This window comes from Fragaria vesca, linkage group LG2 (assembly GCF_000184155.1).
Source record: "Fragaria vesca subsp. vesca linkage group LG2, FraVesHawaii_1.0, whole genome shotgun sequence".
NCBI lineage: Eukaryota > Viridiplantae > Streptophyta > Magnoliopsida > Rosales > Rosaceae > Fragaria > Fragaria vesca.
This window is the reverse complement of record NC_020492.1, coordinates 24,605,192-24,629,684: the sequence shown is the minus strand read 5'-3', so window position 1 is coordinate 24,629,684 and position 24,493 is coordinate 24,605,192. Positions and strand designations below refer to the sequence as shown.

Sequence of the window (24,493 nt, the reverse complement as noted above, 5' to 3'; positions counted from 1 at the left end):
AAAGGGCCACATGTACTGGCCCAAGTGTTATCCAAAACGTACCCCGAGTCTTGAACCAAAAAATACCCACTAGGCTCAAACACTCCCCAAATCAAGCATGATTCCCATCTGCTGTTATCTTCCTAATTTCATTGTAGAATCTTCAATTGTGATTTGTATTAATTGTTTTCCATATTTGTAACCATTCCTAAAATACTAGCTAGAGGATCTGTATATATCCGGCTGCTGTAAATCTTTTTCAATCAATGGAAATACAATTCTACAGTATCTCAATGTAGGCTATGTAGCAGTTCCTTTGTGTTTCTGGTGCAGATCTTTTTGTTACTCTTTTAATTATAAATACTGCACAGATATTAAAGTGACAATGATATACAACCAAATACCTAACTTTTAAAAGTCTATCAGCTGGTATCAATGCCTGTAAGTCGTTCTTTTATGTGTTATTTTTAAGCAATTTGTTCAGTTTGTATATCAGATTTCATGCTTGCATATCTTGGTTTGCTGTGTAAAACTCTAAAAATAATCTAAATGTGCACTCAGTATTGTGACCTTGTTTACTATTTCCAGAACAGTGTGATGGTAACCTTGTTTTTGGTTCTTTAGTGCGAGTGAATGTGCATATGGATCAATTTTGATTCTTCATTTTCCTTTGTTTCTGTTGTTAAGTTGGCCAGTTGAGTTATCAGACAAGGTTCATAATGCAGAACTGAAATTGTTCTTGGAAATAGAGCTTGGACTGGTTATATTGTCTTTCATGTAAAGACTATTAATTAGTTCTTGCTGTTATAATGATCTTTGCAGTTCTTTATGGGATTTTCCTCATTCTTATTCAGGATTTACACCCTATTGCGCCACCTGACAAGACAAAAGATGATCGATGTCCTGCTTTTCTTTAAGCTTTATGATTCTGAAAATAAACTATGATACTCAGATATCTCTCAATTAGCCTTTCTCGTAATAATGCTAAGGAAGAACATGATGTCTGAATATTATGCTCGTTTTCTCCATAATGACAGCTACGTTGGAAGCCTGTAAAGGAGATCAACCTTTTATGAGCTTTGCAGTATCTTACTCGACGAGATACTGCTACAATCACAGGCGAAAAGAATGCACTGCGACGCTGCGTAATCTGACCTCTGTGAGAGGATATGGAGTCATAGATAATGCCAAGGCTGCAGTGGAGAAACTATGTCCTGGTGTTGTATCTTGTGCAGATATCGTTGCCGTGGCTGCCACGGATGCTTCAGTTGCTGTGAGTACTTGATTCATTTCATTTTTCTTTTTTTCATCGTCTTTCCTCATCAACTTCTAGCTTTCTCATTTTAAGTTTTTGAACTGATAATGTGTATACATATAGGTTGAAGGTCCAAACTGGGCGATGAAGCTTGGAAGAAGGGATTCGACCACAGCAAGCAAAACTCTAGCTGAAAGCTCGCTTCCCAGTTTCTTAGACAGCCTCGAAAGCCTTACTAACAGATTTGCTGGTTTAGGCGTCAATGTCAGAGACTTGGTTGCGCTCTCGGGTGCACATTCAATAAGTAATTCAGCTAATCAGTAAGTTTATCCTTCAAGCATTGCTTTTTTCATCTTTCTTTTGGCTATATTCACGTTAGCTTAAGACTCAAAATGATATCTTACTTTTTATACTCCGTATGTAATCATAATTTTGGGTCCTGGATGTTATTCACACTTACATATTTGTCTTTGGAGGATATTCATCATGGACCTTGCAAGTGGATTTGGTGCATTGTTGATCTACACTATTTCCGAACCAATCTTTTCTGGCTAGAAGCACTGGAGGTCACATTTACTCTTGCTATCATTCAGTTTGTAGCTCAAATCTGAATCATATGGCTTGACTCTAGGAAGCCCCCAGTGGAAGCTTACATTTTCTGTAGAACTGTCAGAAGTTGCAAGATGTCATAAAAGCATGAACTTTTAGTAACTGGTATATCACCTCTGCAAATTTTGAGCAACTACAGAGCTACAGATCTACAGCCTGGCTCAAGTTCTGTTTCCAGCAAATGTGAAAATTTTCTTTAGTCTGAAATAACTCAGGAAAGTTCCTGAGGATTATGGCAAGTACTCTATCCAGTCTATACTGGACTTGAAAATGCTCCTAAAGATTATTGAATATTGTTCTTTTTCCCCCAACAGCATCACTAGATGCTTCACCAAATGCTTCATCAATTTTGTGTTTTGGGAAATAAACTCTTACATTTAAGGCCATAGAAAGCCTCAAACACACACATATAGTACCACTGTACCAGTCTGACTATAAATTCAAATCTGCTGGCTGTAGTAGTAGTAGTGTAGTACTAAATACTAATGCTATATGAAGTTGTTAATCTCAATTGTAAAGTACATAGTGTTGTAAACAACTACAGATGTGAAAGACCTGAGGAGCTAGCTAGTCAATTATCGATTAGGCCAGCAAATGAGAGCGTTCACTTCTTGTCTAATGAATCCCAGCAAATGCGAAAATTTGCATTTGTGTGTCAACAGCCCTTCCTTCCTCTGAGTAAAAGAACTTGCTAAATTTCGAATAGTCAAAGTCCTTAAGAATTCGGGGATGTTCTTCATCTACTAGCTCTTTTGGTGCCTTGATGATGGTACCTTCTACTGGATCTACAAATTGTCCCAAAGAATATCGTTCCTTCTCTCCACTGATCATCACTCGATGCTTCGCAGCATGCATTCTGCCATTACTCCATGCCTGCAAGTGAAATCATTAGTGATTCTTCTTTAACCTTCATTAGTTTATAGATCATCAAATGTTAAATTATGGGATTTGCCACATTTCAAGGCATAACCAAGTTGCATATATAGTTGTTACCATAAGGAGATCTCCAACGACGAAGACCAAGGAGGTAGGAGAGAAAGAAAGCTTGAGCCATTGTCCATCCTTTGTTTCGATTTCCAGCCCTGAAACTTGATCATCACAAAGGATTGTGCTAAGTGCTTTGTCGGTGTGAGCATGGAGGCCCTGCATGTACTGCCCCAAAGGAGGTGAGCTATATTTCATTATCCTGAGCAGTGTCGTAGACGCCATGATCGATTTTGACTTATCTCCCAAACCATAACTATCAAGAATCATCACTTCAATCATATGTTTCAGCTCATCCAACTTCTTCACCATAGAAAATACAGTGTTGCTATTGGAAGAGAAGAGAACATTAACAAACACATAAAAAAATTAACACAACCATAAAAAAAGACTCTAACTTCTTCATAGGCTGAAGAGTAATGAGATGTTATTACCAAAACTGGTCATGGCCATCAGGCCACATCAGTTGTGTGAAGCTTCTGAGGGATTCATGGTTGGAGGGATCTTCAAGGCCAAAGCTCTCAAACAAGGGAAGTTTTGCATTCTGTCCAAGGTAACCACCATAAGGCCTTGGACTACAATACTTCTTCTTTGTCTCTAGAGGAAGGCCGAAGACTTGCCTCATCATAGAGAAGGTCTCTGCTCGTAACTGCAGAGGTATCTTGTCATACACTACTTCAAAGAAACCATTGTTTTCACAAGCCTCTCTAACTCTCTCGCACAAACTGTACCACTCTTTGGTTCCTCGGTCTACTTCCAATGAATGGATTGAGAAATCTATGGTAGGAATCTGGTATTGACACTCAGAACTCATTTTCTACTAAATAGTCCACTTTTTCCTTTTACTGTGTTTCTGATGAATTGCTTCTTTGTGTGAGTCTTTGAGAGGGTTTTGTTTAGTAGCACAGTTCTTAATAGCACAGGAGATAATATTAATTATTCTTCATGCTGTTCAGAAAATCCAAGAATTACAGTCTACAAGAAATTATATAATAGAATGTTAAAGTGTTCAACTATTACATCAACATCACTAGTCATCTTTTTTGGGCAGGAGGCTAAATAAAGGAGCAGCAGCTCCCTGCCTTTGCAATTTACAATAGATATTAGTGACGAAACAACCATATTGTTTACAAGCTAGCCAATCTAACTAACGTACCACTCTCCTGTTTTTTGGTTCACTTGATATTGGCAGGAATCTGTGTATTGACTGTCAGAACCCATTGTCACTATTTGTCCTAGATTTCTTTATGTTTGAGTCTTTGAGAGGGTCTGATATAAAACCAACACCCAACTTCAAGTTTTCAACTTGATAAGGAAAGCTTAGGAGTATGCGTATCAACTTCTATATATGACAACTAACCAAGAAGGCAAGAACAACTTAAATAATGTGATGCCTATAAAACCATATATCTAATGCCATATTGAGTGGAAAACTGTAAATCTGTCCGGCTAAGTAGAGCTTTGACATAAGCTAACATCCAAATTGCTGGAATTGGCATATTACTCAATTGGAGTCATCCAAATGGTTAAAGTACTAAGATGTAGACTTCATTTTTGGAATGAAAATTACAACTCCATATTTGTATGTCACTGGTGAATTTGACAAGAATGGCATGATTATCTCTTGGCCAATGGACATAACTGTAACACCAAAAGCCTGCTACAAAACAAGTAAAGTATCAGATGAAACCCAGCAAGCCTCATCCTTTACCACCATCAGCTTCAAGTCTCACAGTAAGCAATCACCAAGTTTATAAATAAACTTCCGATCATCAGCAAAAGCTAAAATAGTATTTAACTTAACAAAAAAAGGCAAGATTCCATTGGCCAAATGTATATCAGATGAAAACCAGCAAAGCTCATTGATCTGTTATCATTAGATTCAAGTCTCTACCTTTTCTTGGTTACATATTTCTTTAATGGTTGTCTTCTATTACCCTAGTTTTAGTCAGCAAAAGCAACCAGAGCATCAAATTTGGAACAAATCATTCAACAAAGATTTGCACAGAAAAGTAGGGCCGGGCATCTTCGGTTCGGGTCGGTTTTAGGACGAAACCAAAACCAATCCGAATTATTTGGTTTAAGGATTTTTCCAACCACATCCGGATTTTAAAACCTTTGACCTGAATATTCGGCCTGTCTGAATTTTCGGATCGATTCGGGTCGGTTTCGGTTTTGGTCCATATTTGAAAAACTTTTGGCTCATCTACTATCTCACTGTAAAGTTGAACTCCAAGTTTTTAACCTGAGTAACATATTTTTTTTATAAGGAAAAATATAAACGCAAAGTACAACAAACAATCCAATGCTCCCCCAATCTTTTCTACACTAACAGATTTTTTCAAAAAATGAGTTGAATGAGAAATTGTCTTTTATACGAAGAGATTAAGTGTGGGAGAGTACACCGTCAGTAGAGATAGAATCAACTAATAATAATAGTGTTTCAGGTATATAAATTATATATATTTACACATTTTATAATTCGGGCCGGTTCGGTTATTTTCGGTTTGTTTAAGTGTTTGAACCGGATCCAATCCGATTTAAACCGGTTCAATTCGGTTCACTACTTGTTTTGATCCAAATGTTTTGGTTCGGTTATCCAATCCGGTTTTTCGGTTCGGTTCGGTCAGTTTTTTGCACACATTCGGTTAAATGCCCATGAGCCCATCCCTACAGAAAAGGAGTTGAACCCTTTAGACTGCCAAACTAAGCTTTGATGACACAACATATATCATCTCAAAGAAGTTGAGAGGATTAAACCACTATGACAGCTACTATTCCACTTCCAATTCTTTTACTAGTTGGAAAAAAAAGGTCCAACATATAGTATACTATAGAGGTAATTACAATGCCAAAGTTATACAGACAACAACCTTTATTTTCCAATATCCTTCATAAGATTTGCAGACTGCGGATACAAATTTGTAAGCTTTTCGGGAACTAACATATCAAGTGCTAATTCCAGCATATACGAAAACTTGCTTTTCTGGGGCAACGAGCCTTCCTTTTTCCGAAGCAAAGAACTTGCTAAACTCTGTATAATCAAAATCGTTAAGAATTTGGGGGTGTTCTTCATCTACTAGCTCCTTTTGTGCCTTAATGATGGCACCCTCAAATGGAACTGCAAATATTCCTAAAGAATATCGTTCTTTTTCTCCACGCATCATCACTCGATGCTTCACAGAATGCATTCTTCCATTGCTCCATGCCTGCAAGTCATCACAAGTTTGTTAACCTACATATAACCTATATATATCCATGCCTGCAAAACATAGCCTATAAAATTGTCACCAGGTTATTGCATAGGTCTTTTTCTTTCTTATTTGGTAAATAAGTTGCACATGTGTATATAACTTATTTTGCTGTGTATAAATGAATCTAAATGTAGTCATATGTGTTTAGGTTATGTTTATTTTAGTTGCAAAAGTCTATACCATGAGCGAATCTGCAACAAAAAAGACCAAGGAACGAGGAGATAGAGACAACTTGACCCATTGGCCATCCTTTGTTTCAACTTCAAGACCTGAAACTTGATCATCACAAAGAATTGTGCCCAACCCCTTGTCAGTGTGAGCCGGGAGCGCCGTAGTGTAGTCCTTCGAAGGAGGTGCCCGGTATTTCATTATCCGTAGCAGTGTCTTAGACTGCAAAGTCGAAGTTGAATTCTCTCCCAACCCATAACTATCAAGAATCATCAAGTTAATCATTTCTTTCAACTCATCCAGCTGCTTCATCATAGAAATGACAGTGCTGCAGTTGCAAAGTAACAACATGAACAAAAACTCATGAGTACAGCTATGATCAGTAATTCAGTATCCCCCAAAATCATAGTTAATAAGAAGACGAGCAATAGATCAATCAAAATTGCATATCAAGATTATATGTTGAACATAATCTTAAGTCTTAACATGAATAAGATTGACTTACCAAAACTGATCATGACCATTGGGAGATAATTCTTCTGTCAAGCTTCTAAGGGATTCATAATTGGAGGCTTCCTCTAGGCCGAAGCTCTCATACAAGGGAGCTGTGTCACTTGGTGCGAGGTAACCCTGGTAAGGCTTTGGATTAAGGTTTTTCTTCTTTTTCTCAAGTGGAAGGCTGAAAAGTTGCCTTGACACAGAGAAGGTTTCAGCTCTTAACTGGGAAGGTATCTTATCATACAAAATTTCAAAGCAACCATAATTTTCACAAGCCTCTCTGACCATCTTGCACAGATGGTACCACTCATCAGTTCCTCGGTCCACCTCCCTAGAGTTGATTGTGAACGCTATGGCCGGAATCTGGTACTGAGAATCTGAACCCATTTTCTCCTACTTATCAAGCTCTTCGTTTGTGTTTCTCTCTACCCTGTAGTGTATTTCTAGTGATGAATCTCTTGTTGCGAGGGCTTTATTTATATTGCAGTGCCCTTGAACTGATAATGATATAAAACCAAATACCATTTTCCTAGTGTTTAACTTCAAACTCGATAGTGAAAAGGATGGAATAGAAAGGTTGGAAAATCCAAGAAATCTACGAGGCTGTCGAATACGATGTTTATGTTACACGATGTAAACTAGAATACCAAGAGTACCTAAGTTGGCCACAGCAGACCTTCACAGTATTATTATATTTTTCTCAGTTACACATTATGCTTTTCTCAAGTTATTCATTGAAAAGCAATCACCGAAAATGTAACGGCTCGGGTAAGTCAGAAAGAAACCTGAATTTCTGAATTCAATAGTTTTAAAACTCAATGAAACCCAAAGAGTGGAAGCATAAGATTTATATAAAATTGTTTGGACCGTTACAAGAGGTCCGTGAAGGATGATCAGGATCTCAACGTTATACAGTTATACTATTACAGTAATACCATACAACAATAATTGTACAAGGTCAGAGGGTCATGTGGAATCGTTCAAGATCCAAGGCAAAGGATGGTGATTAATCAAGCAATCAAAAGACACAAACTACGAGCATTGGATCATGATCAGTAGAAAACTAATCCTAAATTGCAAAGTGCAGTTAATCAGTGTATCAACATTTCCTTGACAAAAAATCATTTCACTTCCAAAGCTTAACCCACTTATCATGACTAGCCGAAGCAACCAAACCTGTTACAGTTGACACAGCCAACGAAGCAATAAGACCTTCGTGTGCTGATAGAGTCATAGTCTTGCCCTCTGTCATGTTCCATAGCTCCAAAGACTGCAGTTCTCAGATATAAAGAATACACTTAATGAGTTTCCAACTCAACATGTAAAAGAAAAATACAAAGGGCTTGGAACAGTATAAACTTGACTTGCCTGGTAACAACCAATGACCAGCAGTGAAGTATATGTTGGATGGAAGACACAGGAATGAAATTTATTGCCATTACAGCTCAATTCATGAACACACTCCCCTTCATTTCCTGATCCGAAAGTCCAAACTCTGACCGAGTCCTCACTCACGGATGCAAGGAACTCACCAGACGGATCCCAGCACACAGACTTAATTGGCTTTGTATGTCCCTGCATTCCAAACCCACATTTTAAGTAACACGATCGAATTATATGAAAATATTATAAGGAAATAATGGACGATTTTGTAGAGGAACATTAGAACACCATTATCCAAAACAATAGATGCATGAGCTAGCAGAAAGTTGTTAACAATTGCAGGACTGGAGCAGGTCCAACATGTGGAATAATGTCATTATTGCATCCAAAGATAAAGAAGTCATGTCAACAGTTGGGATCAGAGGCGGACGTCCGCACAGCCCTTAAAGGACGGATGTCCGCACAGCCCTTAAAGTGCGGACGTCCCTCCGTTCGCCACCGTACGGCGCCGGCAAGGTGCGCCTCCACCCCATCAGACTCCAGCAGCGCCCCCGACCACTTTCCATCCCCGGCGAGTCCGCCGAATTCCAGTTTTCCGGCCAGATCACCCAAAACTTCAAACAAAGTCAATCTGGCCGGAAAACTGGAATTCGGCGGAATCGCCGGGGATGGAAAGTGGTCGGGGACGCTGCTGGAGTCAGCTGGAGTGGAGGCGCGCCCTCGCCGGCGCCGTACGGTGGCGAACGGAGGGACGTCCGCACTTTAAAGGCTGTGCGGACGTCCTCTTTAGAACGGCTCCAGTCATGTCAATATCATATGAATAAATAATATGTTTAACTGACCTGTAATGAATGCCGACAAGCCTGTGTCTCCACATCCAGTATAGATACAACATTCTCTGCTGCTGCAGCAAGATATCTTCCAAGGCGAGGTTGGAATCTCACCTGAGTCGTCCCACCCTGATACATTCAAACAAATTAGAAATTACCAAACTGATAATATATATGAGAACCACCAGTCTTAACCCACTCAACTACTGCACCCTCAATATGCTGTACATGAAATTCTACCTTGAACACTCTTGCACAGCTGCCATTGTTAATACTCCAGTAGCGAATCTCACCATCCCCATCACAAGAACAGATAAGGTCGTCCTTATTCGGGTGGAAATCTACTGACATCACTGACGCATTATGTCCCATGAAGGTGCGAAGTGAATAACCAGGCTGCAGATTAAGACATAAACAGAACTTTCTTACAACTCATTACATGTCGATTGAAACGATCAGAAAGATTACTCACAAGAATATAGCCCTCCAAGTTAATTAATTAGAATGGTCAACCAGCAGAGATAAGCTCATAATGGAAAGTTTTTCCAAATATTAGGGTAAGAAACAAATCTAGCAGCATTGCACAATAAGACAATATGATGAATATCAGAATATTGCACTCACATTATCAGCATCCCAGACTCTGACAGTTTTGTCAAAAGAAGATGTTGCAAGACGTGGCATGCTTGGACTGAACCGTACATCAGTTATCAAAGCTGAATGCTCTTCAAGTGTAGACTTTGGCTTCAAAGTATCAGTGTACCATAATACAGCCTGCAACATACATTAACAAGCAGTCATAGAAACAAAAACACCACCAAAAAGAAGTCGCTGCACTAGAGAACAATAAATAACTAAATTAGTTTTTTGGTTCATGTTTCCAAAGAACCAACTAGTCAATACGGAGCAGAATTGAATTTTGTCCAGATCTCTTCTTCACAATGTAGAAATTCACTCGCTCACCTTTTTATCATGGCCACCACTAGTAAGAAGTTTTCCATCCGATGAGAAGTGACAACTAGTAACTTTGCTTGGGCTTGCTCTAACAGAGTTTACTTCCGTAAATGTGAACCCTGGAGTCAAAATTCAAATTAAAAGGTGAGAAAGAACAATTGAATCATTTTCAAGAAAACTTTGTGGCACATAATATGTTTAGGATTTAAAGCAAATATTCATCCAATACTGCACCTTTGCTGACATCCATACATCGACCAACAGCATCTCTAGGGTCTCCATCATCATGAGATAAAAAAGACTCCACATTATCATCAAGAGATCCGTCCTCCACAAAACGATCCATATCAGCCTGCAATTCAAGATCTTTATCATCCCACTGCCAAAATGGAATGCCAATGAGAATACATGCAGATTGCCATTTCCTTCTAATACAAGAAGCTGAAGTCGCTCACCAGTGGATTTGAGGGTGAGGTAAGCGTACCAGTACCATCAGCACCAAACATCATCAGAGGCTTAGAGGATCCACCACTATGGGGTAAGGCAGGCATTGATATTACATCACCAGGAGTGTGGGTTGAAGGAGTTGAAGGGGCTGAACTCGGGGAAGGTCCAGTTGTGTTTGCTGTTCCCGTGCTATTGGCAGGGCCTGAAGATGACACTGGCTGCTTTCTCTTTCTCCCAGGCTGGTTTTTTGAAACCTTATAATCCATGACAAGACTATGTTAGGAGCCTTCCCTGAAAACTGTTCAAGTACATAAATTAATGGACATAATGCCTCTCTATAATAACAAAAGGACAGACCTGATCATTTCCTCGAAAAGAGTTAGACATGCTAGCATCCATTGTGATGCTGCCACCACCCCCCATTTTATCTTGCTGATGAGGATTATGATTTGAACTTTGCAACTGCTGTGCAGAAAGAGCATGCTGCTGAAGCTGTTGTTGTGGGTTACTATTCTGCTGTTGCTGTAGCTGAGCCATTTTTAACTACAAATAAACAGGCATCTCAGAAGCCAAAGTAGCAAGAATGATTTGAAAGCATGTGGGAGAACAGAGGGGAAACAATTCAACCATATAACCACTACAACTATAAGCAGAAAATAGATTTAATGAAGATTAATAATAAATAAAAGCACCTTCATCAGTATATCAGTATCTCCACGAGCCATCATAGAAGCAGCTTGAAGAGGCGATCCTACATTTGGCACTACATCGCCAACAGAATTCGAAAGGCCATCCTTCCCAATCCCCATACTTCGATTATTCAATAACATTCTTAGTCTTCTACTATCATCACTAGCAGATGGCGATGTCAAATTTTGCTGGGCAAGCATAAGTTGTTGCTGGTGTTGTGGTGTCAGCATCTGAAGCTGATGAAAAGGCTGGGGAGCTTGCATAAAAGGTTTTTGTTGCTGAAGAAGTCCAGAACGAAGTTGATCCAGACCCTAAACAGAAGGAAAGAGATTAATAGTTTTAAGAAGAAATTATCAGCATCCAAGATACATGTAAGACAAACAATAATGAATTCAATTATTCAAGATATAGCCAAGAATATTATGACTTTAAGATTCTCTACTTCAGAGATGAATATCAAACAGAAATCACAACTACTCTAGCAAAGACTAAAAAATCTGATTACAGTCATCAAAAACTTACTGTGAGTGGCCATCCTTTTAGAGTTAGATTGTTCCCACCCTGATTAGACCCTGAAATGAAATAACCTCTTGTAAGTGCAAGTATCAATATGAATTATCATAAAATTCTACAATATTAACTTTTTGTTAGGTGAAATCTTTCAATTGCAACTCCCAAATAATCTTTCTATAACTGATTGTTAACATCAAATAGAAGTTATAGAACATACTAAAATGTGGTTGATTTCTAATGAATTTTCAAAAGCATCATAGGACTACATAAAAATGAGCTGAACAAACCTGGAATTCCGATCAATGATCCCTCAGGAGCTCTTGGATTTAATATAGGATTAATTTCTGTCTTTATATCCTGATTCATGTATAAGTCAGTAGACCAAAAGAAATAAAGGATGCATATAATAAATGAATTAAACAAAAAGGAACCTACTGGCGTAGATCCTGGCAGTTGCTGATTTCGAGCTTGGACTTGTTGAGTCATCCCACCGGCTGAACCATGCAAAACTTGCCTGAAACAAAGAGTTAGCATGTTTAACATATATAACCCTGAATGTATGATAATTTACTTGTTTCAGTAACATCTATAGTTTTCGATGACATATGCAGGCCGCAAATCCAATAGCAGGTCCAAAATTTATTATCATATATATTATTTGTTTCTGTAAACCATAAATTTTTTGTGCAACATAGAGGACAAATGCCAAGTATAGACAAGAATGTGTCATTTGAACCAAGAGACTTAAAACAGATCCATAAGAAGAAGAAAACAGTCAAAGATAACAGAAATTACCCTGAAGGCTGACCAGCTGCTGCAGCTGACTTTAATAATGAAGCATGATTTTGATCCAAAAGCTGGCCCACATTCTCACCAAATCTCTGTTGTAGATAGTTTCTAATATGGTCAGAAAACAGTTGAATAGTCATTTTAAAACTTAAGGATAATTCACCTACCTTAAGAGATGCATCGTCCATAGAATCTCTCTGGGGAAGTTTTAATCTTTCCTCGTACATCTTGGTAGCCATAGCATTTGCTGTTCCAGGATTTTGTCGCATAAGAGGATCATTTCCAACAAGCCCGTTTGTATTTCCATTTAACAGATGGGCCCCATCTCTTCTCTGTTGTGTCTGTTGTTGCTGCTGTGGCTGCTGTTGTTGCTGTGGCTGTTGTTGTTGCTGCTGCTGTTGCTGTTGCTGTTGTTGTTGTTGTTGCTGCTGATGTCTTTGCATCATAATCTGTTGCATTTGCATGTGTTGCTGTTGCTGTTGTTGTTGTGAATGTTGGGGCTGCTGGGATTGTTGCTGTTGTTGTTGTTGTTGTTGTTGCTGCTGCTGCTGCTGCTCCCTTGCTTTAATAAACTGTGTCTGCAGTTGCAATATGTCATGAGATTCAAATATGATTATATGAATGACATTTGTTAATAGCTAAAAACTACCCATGTAAGGCTTCTGAATTTGAGACCACTATCCATATCAAAGTACCGAAAGGACATCAATGGCTTACTGATTATAAAAAGAATGATTTCTATAGAATATTATCACTATGACACAATATGATATGATGACTTAAACCAAAAGGGAAATGATATACAGACAAAACTCAAGGAGAAAAACAAAGCAACTGTGTACAGAAAAATCATAATAATGAAGAGTAAAACAGCAATTACAAATGGGTAATATGGAAGTTGACATTCAGAGCAAAAGTTCATGGGATAGGCCAACAACTGTTTATTCAGAGAAAGTAACAAAGCAAATAAAATAAAATAAACCTCAAATTCTAACTCCAGGATAGGAGCGGAATTTAGTTCAACTAGACAAATAAGTGACTCCCATGACAGCAAAAAAGCATTTCAAGGATTTGTAAACAAAACATTAAGCATGGAAACAGTCCGCACAAGAAGGTCTCTATTTCCCTCACTCAGTAAATCTCCAGTATAACACTCTCATACTAACCTCGATGTAAGATGCAGCAACCTCTGAATGCTTTTCATTGGTCCTAGCAATAAATATATCCCAGAAAACTGACCACCATTCGAATAGAAAACCTCCCGGTGCATCAATAGCTGTAAAAAAAATTGTGCGAATCTTCAGAGAATAAAACTGGAAATTGCATAATATAATGTCCTGGCACAAAAACAACTTTGTACCCCTTGCAGAATACATCACAATTTCTGAATATGCTTACCAACAGGATCAGAAGACACCTTCCCTTCAGCTTGGAAAGCTTGAGCAGAAGCCTTCAAGTCTCTTTTCACTAGATAATCATGGATGTAGACATCCAACCTGTGTTTTGGGATGCAAAAACACCATGTTACATATTAGTCACTGCCATTCAGAATAGAAAAATCGATACTTCACAGATAATAACAGCTAAAGACAACATTTTTGCTCCGAGAAAAAAACCCAGCTACTAAAGTCCATATGAAAAGAATTGATGTAATGGACAAGACTCAGTCCAATATTACCAAACACCTATCATATCGTAAGAACCAAATCCACATATTTGCCAACTCAAAACCATCAGAAGAAACAAACCCTAGAATACAGTCTTAAAAACAACCCAAGTACAAGAATACAGCATAAAGATCAAAACTTTAACCCAAAAACAGCAAAACCAACAAAACCCAGAAACCAGAAACCCAAATCGAACAGAAAACAACAGCAATAGGCCACTTAAGAGAAATAACGAAAAACCCAGATGGGGAACTGAAACAAAAAGATACACAAACAAAGAACTTGGCAAGAGAAACTTACATTTTATCAGCTTCCCAGTTAGTCTGAGACATGCTGATGAATACAGAGCACCTGCAATCACCTCACGCAATAGTGAACACTAACGGAATCAAACCCAGAAGAGAAAAGTTGCGAACTTTTGATTCGGAATGATAAAGCCCATGCCTACAAAAGGACTGTGGAGTAAGAGCAAAGTGGGGAAGAGAGAATAGATGTGGAGAAACAGAACTAGAACCAGAAAGCAGAGGACCTCCGATTTTTTACCAAAACCAAAATACAGAGCAACATTAAGTACATATACTGATGTATATAAATTTTTCAATATTTTTTTTTATGAGTAATAAATGAATAAAGAAAGGGAAAGATAGAGAGAGATACCTTCAACACAAAAATGTGTTTTTGTTTTTGAGCTTTATTATAGTAGTTGGTTTTCTTTTTGGGTTTTCTTCTTTTTGCCCTTTTTTCTCTTTCTGGGGGATTCAGAATTCTTCTGCTAGTGTTGGATTCTTGGTGGATTGAGCTGCTCTTGTTGCAGATATCATAATGGCTTTGTCATTGAATTTACTAGGTCACCCCTGCGATCTTGTTAAATTTTCGGTCTAAGACCACTTAGTTCTTGATAAAGGATGTTTGGGTGACTGAAATACCCTCTCATTTTGCTCGATTTGCTCTTCTTCTGCTACCGCCTACTGTGTACTTTGTGATGCATTTGTAATTATGCGTAGTTTTTGGGAGTAGTTTGCAAATTCTTTCATTCTTGGGTGAAGAGAAGAAAAAAACCTTTATTATTTGCTTATTTTGGACTTCAATAGGACATAAGATTTTCTGAACACGTTACCTTCGTTGCCACTCCGCCTAGGCCTTCTACTTGCGAGGCGACGGTGGTGTGGCGCCGTGGTGGTGTCACGGATGCCGGAATGACAAATCATAGATATAATGAATAGATGAGAACAAACTTGTTGTGATGTTCAAAATATTCAAAATAACTTGTTGTTTGAAACAAATTTATAAATTATCGTCTGAAACGGATTTATACGCTATCGCGTAAGGATATTGTCACCAAGATAAAGTATGCATCTAAGACATGCAACAATAGTCAAACAGAACACAAAAGGTTGGGAATTTGCTAATATATTGAACAAACCACAAGTCGGGTATATATACAAGCATAGTTCTAACCCTAGAAGGAAACTAATTACACCGAAAGATTTACATAATCCTAGTTGATTACAGAATATACATCTTCCCAATATACTAGGATTAGGACTCACGTTAACACTCCTTCTCAAGTTGGCGCATACAAATCTTAAATGCTCAACTTGTCAAGTGAGTCACTGAACGCCCTAGACGACACAGCTTTAGTAAGGATGTCAGCTAGCTGCTCCTCCAAAGGAACAAATGGGAAAGAGATTATGCAAGCATCTAGCTTTTCCTTGATGAAGTGTCTATCAATCTCTACATGCTTTGTCCGATCATGCTGAACAGGATTATGTGCAGTTTCAAGTTTTCAACCGCAGCAGTATTGTCACAGTGAAGAGGCATTGACCATTTCTGCTTGAAACCCAAACTAGCTTCTCAACCATAATAACTCACAGACTCCTTGAGCCATACCTCTGTACTCAGCTTTTGCACTAGAACGGGCCACCACATTCTGTTTCTTGCTTCTCCAAGTGACTAAGTTTCCACCAACAAATGTAAAATAGGTAGAAGTAGAACGCCTGTCGATGTTCCTTGCCCAGTCTGCATCAGTGTAACCACTAGTCCTCAAATGTCCATGCTTACGAAACACCAGGCCTTTTCCAGGAGCAGACTTTAAGTATCTCAAGATTCTCATTACAGCATTTATGTGATCTTCACAAGGATTGTGCATATACTGACTCACCGCACTAACCGCATAAGCAAGGTCAGGTCTAGTATGCAACAAGTAAATTAATCTTCCAACTAACATTTGATATTGAGATTTGTCAGTCGGAACTTGATCAGGATACTCTGCAATCTGATGGTTCTGTTCTATCGGTGTATTAACTGGTTTACAATCAAGCATACCAGTCTCTACTAGCAAATCCATAACATGTTTTCTTTGACTCAGCATGGTACAGTCCTTGTTCCTGGCTACCTCAATTCCCAAGAAATACTTTAAATTCCAAGGTCCTTCATATCAAATTCAGAAGACAACTGATCTTTCAATCTTCTAATTTCACCAGTGTCATCACCTGTCACTACCATGTTATCCACATAAATGATCAAGGCAGTAAGCTTACCCTGTCGGTGTTTCAAGAACAAAATATGATCTAAGTTACTCTGCCTATACCCAATCTTCTTCATGAAAGACGTGAACCTTCCAAACCAAGCTCTTGGAGATTGCTTCAATCCATACAGGGACTTTTTCAATCTGCACACCGCCTTCTCGCCCGTAGAAGTATTATATCCTAGAGGAAGATCCATGTAAATTTCTTCATTCAAATCTCCATGAAGAAATGCATTCTTCACATCAAACTGATGCAGGGGCCAATCCAGATTAGCTGCCAAAGACATGAGGACTCGAATGGTATTGATCTTTGCCACAGGTGCGAACGTCTCATCATAATCCACCCCATATTTTTAAGTGTATCCTTTTGCAACCAACCTTGTCTTATATCTATCAACTGAGCCATCTGCATTATGCTTCACAATATAAACCCATCTACAACCAACGGCCTTCTTTCTAGGTGGTAATGGCACCAAATCCCAAGTACCATTCTTCTTGAGAGCATCCATGTCAGGACCCATCCCGAATTTCATCCTGAAACCCGAAGTAAATCATGCGGGGGCTACCCCCAAGGAAAGTTTACCGAAAATTCGGCATAACCTCCCTTGAAAATGGACAACCCTTCCTAATAAAACCTGCAAACACTTCTGAAAATTTAAATCCAACCTTAAACTCCTGGAGCCTTCGTGCTCCCCAAATCACAACACCACCCAAATTAAGTACTAATCTAAACAAATCTCATATCCAACCCTTTATAGGTTCATAGCAACTCTACTAGGAAGAAATGAAACATAATAAATTAACAAGCGAAAGCTATATGATGACTATGCCTCATGTCCATGTACGCCCGACCTCAACTAAGCTAACCTGCAAGCTGGGCATTTTTAAAACGAAAGGCCCATGGGAAAACATTTGAAAACGTTAGAGTGAGTAGACAAAAATAAATTAATAAAAAAATATTTATGCATTCCCATTTTAATTTCCAAAGAAATTATACTGCATGCGACCGCTCAAAAGTGCTCAACTCATAAACTGGCAATTTCACGACTAGCTCCAGCTAGTCACCAACTCAAATAAAATGGAGCCTCTCAGGCTAAACTATATATAAACATATACGTGTATATATTTACACTCGTCAGACTCCGTGTATGAATTCTATGAACAACTTACAAAAATAGAAACTCATACAAGGCTACGACGCTTGTGTCTAACGCTCACATCGCGCCATAATGGAATTTTTCCTCATTATGACCGAAGAGGACGGTGTATATATACGTGTGGACTCCCTATATGAAAACCTAAATAAACCAGAAAAGAACGTAGTTTTCATATAGGGCTATGACGTTTGTGTCTAACACTCACGTCACGCCATAATGCTATTTCACCTCATTATGACGGACCAAGCACATATAGCTAGCTAGCATTAATATACATACTATACTCATAACATCCAATAAACATATCCACCGAAAATCTCATTTTCAGGAACTCTCCAAATGAGGAAAAATTACCAAATAACCGAGAAATCAATAAGTCTCATCAGAAGAAACAAATGATCAACAAAATAATTCATCGCATGCTTTTCAATTAAAACAAAGGTCCACTCACAACTCTAGGCATAAGCCCGACGAAATCCAAATCGCCACTCCAGTGAGGTTTCCTCAAACCCTGGCACAAATATATAATTAATTTCCCAACTAAAAATCCAATATTTATACAAAATAGGCAAAATTAACCGAGAGCCATAAACACGCTCATCATTGCCTAACTTCGATATTCTTCACTCGAAACGACCCAAACTTTAATACCATACTCGGCAGCCTTAAATACAACCTCCCCCAGAAATTGACTTAAATCCTATGGCCGAATTCTACATTATTCAACCGCCAAAAATACCAAACTTCGGAAATTCACAAACCTATCCAAAACTCATCCAAAAATTCCATAATTCACATCAATAAACTCCCCTTAATATTTCACATTTAAAACCATACAAAACTCCCAAACAGCGGCGGCGGCCGGACGCCGATTTCGGCGACCTCCAATGCCCACCAAATTTAAACAAAATCTTCCTCTCAACTCCCTCTACAACTTCCTTAACTAACACAACACTCAATTCCAAGCCTAACTAGGTCAATCGAATGAAAACACACTAGAAAACCCTAGAGCTTCCACTCACCGGTTCTCCTTACCTAGACCACGAGAGGGCGAGCCCTTTGGAGGGATTGCTGCACGGGAGCAGAGCTTCACAACGAGCCAAGAATCGCCGGCTATGGCGACCGAAGGAGGGAGCTCCGGCGAGAGACAATCCGGCGTCTCCGGTGGAAAATCTCTCGATCGACGGCGTTACCGGCCGGGACACTAGGTCGGGAAGAGAGAGGAGGTGGCGGGGCTCTGAATTGGGATGGAGCGGCGGCCGGTGGCTGGCCGGACGGCGGCAGGCGATGGCTGGAGGATCCGACAGCTGGAGAGGTCGGGAGAGAGGTCGGGAGAGAGAGAAGAAAAAGATAGGGGGAAATGGTGTTTGGGCCTCACACCAACCCAGTCCAACACCAAAATTAAACCCAACTCCACCAATTTAACACCCCAAAACAAAATACCCTAATAAAATTTACCTTTTTACTAACTAAAATTTACCATTTTTACCGTCGTCACATTTTTCTCCGACGAAAAATCCTCCGAAAATAACCGTCCCCCAAACCCCTCTAGGGACTAATTAAATTATAACCTCAATTACGGAGACGGTAAAATTCTTATTATAACCAAGCTAATAAATAAGGTAAAAATTTAAGGGTCGGGATGTGACAATCCATCTCAACCTCCATTGCTTTGGCCCACTTCTCCTCCTTGATTGCATCCTGCACTTTACTAGGAAGAGACACAACAGATAATTGATTCGCAAAGGCTACATAAGATTTAGACAATCTATGAGTTGACACGTAGTTGGCTACATGATACTTGGCTTTAGCTAACAAGAGAGGCTCATATTTTTTAGGAGGTTGACCTAGCAAGCAAGACTCTACTAGATTCAGGGACATTGGAGGATGCCAATGGAATAGTACTACATACCTCAGGTGATGACAAGCCAAGAGAGATCGTTGATGTAGGGGGAGAGACTGAACTTGCATGTACATCTTCAACAACTGGCGGCTGATTACTATTCAATTCTCCTCCTTTCGAAGTGTCAGGCAGTTGTTTGTCATGTCGAACACTTTCAGAACAGGAAACAGACGCCTCAACTTGAGTAGGTTCAACAGATTGAACCACTTTTTGAGGTTCTAGAGTATTATCTCTCGGATTTTGGATCTGGTCGGTGGCAGGCCGAAGATCCTTTTCAACGGGGTGACTGTCAACAATTACACAATCTTCTAGTTCTCCAAATTGATCTTCATAAAAAACATGGTTCTCCTCCTCACTCGAAGATACCGTAGGAGAAAAATAGCATGGGTCTTCACTAAATGTGACATCTATGGTGACATAGAATTGTTGAGACGGAGGATGGTAGCACTTATATCCTTTCTGATGGGATCCATATCCAACAAACACACACTTAAGGGAACGAGCCTCCAACTTAGATCTCTGATTTTTGTAAAGATGAACATAGGCCACACAACCAAAGACACGAGTAGGAAGTTTGTTGAGAGATGGAATAGTAACATGTTCAGACAATACCTTAAAGGGAACCCGATTCTGATGAGCTACAGATGGTAGACGATTGATAAGGTGAGAGGCACACAACACAGCTTCACCCCATAGATATTTGGGTAGATTGGCACTGAGTAAGAGATCTTTTCCAATATCCAAGAGGTGTCGATTTTTCCTCTCAGATACCCCATTCTGTTATGGTGTCTAAGGACAAGTAGTCTGATAAACAATTCCATGTTGTTGAAAATAGTCTCGGAAAGAGTGGTTAACAAACTCTCCTCCATTGTCAGATCAAAATATTTTCACATAAGCATCATACTGAGTTCGGATGAGACTATGAAAAGCGGTGAAAGCCGAAAACACAGCATCCCTCTTTTTCAATAACACAACCCAAGTTAATCTTGTAAAGTCATCAATAAACAAAACAAAAGTACTTCATTCCTGTCAATGTCAAATTCTTCGAAGGCCCCCATACATCATAATGAATTAACTCGAATGGTGCAGAACTAGAAGAATAACTAGAAGAATAACTAGACTTATGACTCTTAGCAAAAAGACAAGTTTCACAATGGAGACTTGACTCTTTTATTCCAAAAAACAAAGATTGCATCGACTTCTTCATGACTCCGAAAGATGGATGACCCATTCGGCGATGACATAGCCAAAGTTCTTTTACTCGATCAGAACTCAATGTCAGGGCAACGGTTGGTGATGGTGCTCTTGCTTCCCCGCTGTACATGCAATCCAAGTGAAACAGTCTACCCCGCAGATCCCCCTTGCCTATTATCGCCTGAGATGACAGATCTTGGAAGATAACATACATAGGAAAAAAAGTTACAGAGTATTTGTTTTGTGAAATCAATTTAGAAACAAACAATAAGTGATGTGATAGAGCGGGAACATAAAAGACTTTGTTTAACACAATTGTTGGAGTAACTTGAATTGACCCTATACCTAGGACCGGGAAGGATACCCCGTTTGCATTAGACACTTTAGGTATGGGAGATGGGGACAGACTCCAAAAAAAGGACTTATCAAATGTCATATGATCAAACGCACAAGAATCAATTATCCATGTATCACTACCAGTAAAGTCAGAAATTTTTAATGCAATACCAATTTTACCTCTTTTCTCCTGAGAACACATAGCTGTGGTGAGGTCTTGTCCTCCTACTCCATAGAAATCAGGTTCACAGGAAACTTTAGGTTGATCACCAAAGATTGCAAGATCCATTGCAAAGAGGATTTGATGACAGAGGAACAGAACAAGTACGACAGAATTCGACAAAATTGAAAGCTTCCTTCGACACGTCGAACAGATCAAATTGGGATAGGTTTAGAACAAATTTGCAGCGAAAAACAACAGGGTCAGATTACCAAGATTGCCAGAATCAACTTAGGCTCTGATGCCAAGTCAAACAGAACACAAAAAGTTGGGAATTTTCTGATATATTGAACAAACCCCAAGTCGGGTATATATACAAGCACAGTTCTAAACTTAGAAAGAAACTAATTACACCGAAAAATTTACATAATCCTAGTTAATTACAGAATATACATCTTCCCAATATACTAGGATTGGGACTCACGTCAACAACAACAAAGGGTGGCAAAGCTATCAATGGAGTTAAATGATAGTGGATTGGCTTTGTTGCAAGGAAAGAGGATAGGGTTAAATGTATGTTGGTTGTAGTGATAGATGGTGTAGTGCTATATGCATTGTACACACGTTTTGGAGGGCATTGCAAGTTAGCTTCATTCATAGTTCAGTTAGATATAGAGGTAACTTTCAGTTAGATAATTTAGAGATAGAGTAAAGTATTACAGACTTGCGCAAGAAAGATGAGCATCATGCATCTGTGGAATCAATCATAGACTTCGCTATTATAAGAACAACAACACAAAGCACCAATCCCTTCATCCCCACTCCCCAGTGTCATGGGCACTGATTGTCGAAGATTATGTGATCTCATACAAATCAAGCAACAATATTAGTTCCAAACTTCCAGTTTCCAAAACTAGATTGTAGGAGAACTATAAAAGTATGGAAGTTTAATATGAAAGCAGAGAGATATGTGAACTAGTTGAGCTACAATGACGATCGACCGTCAAACGGATTATAATTGTACGTATCAATAACATTATACGGTTATTTCTTTAAAATTCTACATAGTAGTTCAAGAAGTTGAAGCTATACCGTCCTATACCGTCCCTAGTATTATGCTCGTTTGACAAGAATAAGATACCAAAACATAGATGGTGTTATTCAATTTCAACCATCATTAGAAGCATATATCCTTATTAGGATAAGATAGAAATTGCTAGCTAGAAGATAATGTATAGGACGCACAAAGATGAGGGGGTCAACTCAATGTCGTGAATTGTATGCTTTAATAATCGTGGCTATGTGTCGAGTCTTTGACCATGGAAAACTTGTTGCCCAGCAATCAAACATTGAAAGAGACCAAAGAACCTTCTTCATCAAAATAATTCAAATTTAGACCAATGTCTTATATAATTTCAGCTTCATGGGCCTGTCCAGGGTTTCACTTATAAATGGGCCTTCACCTAGTTTCAATGGCATAGGCCAGCCCAGTGTTTTGGTCCAATAATTGATCTCATAAATTTGTGCATGTTGTTTGGTCCAAATCGTCAGCGTGGTAAGAAATTAATAATATAAATAAATAAAAAAACCATGTCACATTATGTTAATAATATTGGGAATTCAAGCTAGCTAGCTAGGGTTTGAATACCAAAAAAAAAAAAAAAGACTGGCTAGGGTTAAGTATTAAGGAATCAAGGAGAGGAAGAGATCGAAGTCGACGAGAAGGGTTTGAGGTCATTGAGAGGTCTCTCTCCTGCAATCTTGCAATATATGCAATTAAGCTAATGAGGATCGATATATATCTATCGTTCGTTTATCGTATCGTATGTGCTGTATCTATATGTGTCAGCAGCCTCGATCATTAAGCTTTGGCTTCTGCTACTGTTGCTGCTGCAAAAGCAACATGCCACTGAGTGACTGAGATATATATACGTGGGACCATGCAAAACGAAGAGAGAAGAAGAACCGGAAGCAGAGAAGGGAGATCTCTCTCGGGCTCTTGGCCTTTCTCTCTCGCTCACATCGTTATCAGGGTCGTCTAGCTCATATAACTTCAAGAAACTGAAACAGTATATATGGCAATGGCAGCTAGTTGAGAATTTTGAAGTCTAGCTGAGCTTAGCTAGCCTGGTGTGTCTTGTGAACAGAACATATATAGTAAATGTACAAGCTCTGCAGTGTGTATAGATATATAGATACAGATTGATACAGTGAGTGAGGGAGTGTTTCTACTGTAGTAGTAGTAAGGGGGAAATGGGATCGAGCTTGTTTTGATAATTGGGGATGGCATGCATGCAGAGAAGCAGCTAGCGCACAGTGGTGGTGGGTGTGATATCATAATCGATGAGTACACATTTGCATGCCATGTCATGCCAACCTAACTTTCATAGATACGTCCGGCCCTGCTGATCTACATGCATCCAACTCTGATCGAGTCAGTTTGTATTATGAACTACCAATACTATTCCCCATCCTACACGGCGCGTGCTACACCCTTTGGCTATACATACCCACCTTCCTGTCTGGTAGAAATTTTCCTATCGTGCGCGATTGAATTATGTGATGAAGGCCCTTGCTAATTGGGAAGGGTAAATAGAATTAACCTACTCTTGCTTCAGAACCGAGCAATCTTTTTCAACAAGACATTCTCGATCTCCTTCATTATTCAAGGGGATCGGTGCTTGAACATGTATATTTCACCACTTAAATTCTATTTGAAGTACGAATTACGTATCAAAGTACTTTTATTCTTGCAATAATTCGAGGTAGTCTTCAACTCATTGCGGGAACTTCATATGAATGTCATATATGTAACTATATATGTAAGGTTATAATATATCGAGCATAAACTTTGTCTGGATCATAAGGGAAAATTAAGAGTTAATATATATATATATATATAAACACACACAGAGAGGATGTGAAGCGGACGTCCGCACTCCGGCTTAAAGTGCGGACATCGTCTGTTCTCCGCCGTCTCATGCCGGTGATGGCTTCTCTCCTTCCCGGACGAAGGCACAGGCTTCCAAGACGGTTTCTCTCCTTCCAAGACTGGCCAGTGACAAGTTTTCCGGCCGGATTGAAGCTCTAGACGGAAAACACCATGATTGATCAAGGTTAGCCGGAAAACTTGTCGCTGGCCAGTCTTGGAAGGAGAGAAGCCGTCTTGGAAGCCTGTGCTGTCGTCCGGGAAGGA

The 24,493-nt window shown here is 39.1% G+C and overlaps 4 protein-coding genes across 4 annotated transcripts; 1 reads left to right on the top strand and 3 right to left on the bottom strand.

Annotated features, from left to right (window-relative positions):
- Positions 1 to 1,009: 1,009 nt before the first annotated feature.
- On the top strand, positions 1,010 to 1,558 carry LOC101307092 (lignin-forming anionic peroxidase-like). Its single transcript, XM_004292969.1, has 2 exons — positions 1,010 to 1,252; positions 1,358 to 1,558. The coding sequence occupies exons 1-2, from the start codon at positions 1,010 to 1,012 to the stop codon at positions 1,556 to 1,558; spliced, it is 444 nt and encodes a 147-aa protein (XP_004293017.1).
- A 765-nt stretch (positions 1,559 to 2,323) lies between these two features.
- LOC101299056 (gibberellin 3-beta-dioxygenase 3-like) lies at positions 2,324 to 3,707 on the bottom strand. Its single transcript, XM_004291450.1, has 3 exons — positions 3,262 to 3,707; positions 2,837 to 3,155; positions 2,324 to 2,716 (listed from the first exon to the last, which is right to left on the bottom strand). Exons 1-3 carry the CDS (start codon positions 3,639 to 3,641, stop codon positions 2,459 to 2,461), a joined length of 957 nt encoding a protein of 318 aa, XP_004291498.1. The 5' UTR covers positions 3,642 to 3,707; the 3' UTR covers positions 2,324 to 2,458.
- Positions 3,708 to 5,624: 1,917 nt separating this feature from the next.
- Positions 5,625 to 7,198, bottom strand: LOC101298769 (1-aminocyclopropane-1-carboxylate oxidase 1-like). Its single transcript, XM_004291449.1, has 3 exons — positions 6,755 to 7,198; positions 6,262 to 6,577; positions 5,625 to 6,036 (listed from the first exon to the last, which is right to left on the bottom strand). Exons 1-3 carry the CDS (start codon positions 7,132 to 7,134, stop codon positions 5,776 to 5,778), a joined length of 957 nt encoding a protein of 318 aa, XP_004291497.1. The 5' UTR covers positions 7,135 to 7,198; the 3' UTR covers positions 5,625 to 5,775.
- A 316-nt stretch (positions 7,199 to 7,514) lies between these two features.
- On the bottom strand, positions 7,515 to 14,381 carry LOC101298484 (transcriptional corepressor LEUNIG-like). Its single transcript, XM_004291448.1, has 18 exons — positions 14,321 to 14,381; positions 13,752 to 13,849; positions 13,520 to 13,629; positions 12,521 to 12,931; positions 12,360 to 12,445; positions 12,000 to 12,078; positions 11,852 to 11,921; positions 11,574 to 11,623; positions 11,054 to 11,362; positions 10,719 to 10,904; positions 10,370 to 10,615; positions 10,149 to 10,293; positions 9,924 to 10,033; positions 9,585 to 9,734; positions 9,201 to 9,356; positions 8,973 to 9,089; positions 8,116 to 8,322; positions 7,515 to 8,017 (listed from the first exon to the last, which is right to left on the bottom strand). Exons 1-18 carry the CDS (start codon positions 14,350 to 14,352, stop codon positions 7,874 to 7,876), a joined length of 2,706 nt encoding a protein of 901 aa, XP_004291496.1. The 5' UTR covers positions 14,353 to 14,381; the 3' UTR covers positions 7,515 to 7,873.
- Positions 14,382 to 24,493: the final 10,112 nt, after the last annotated feature.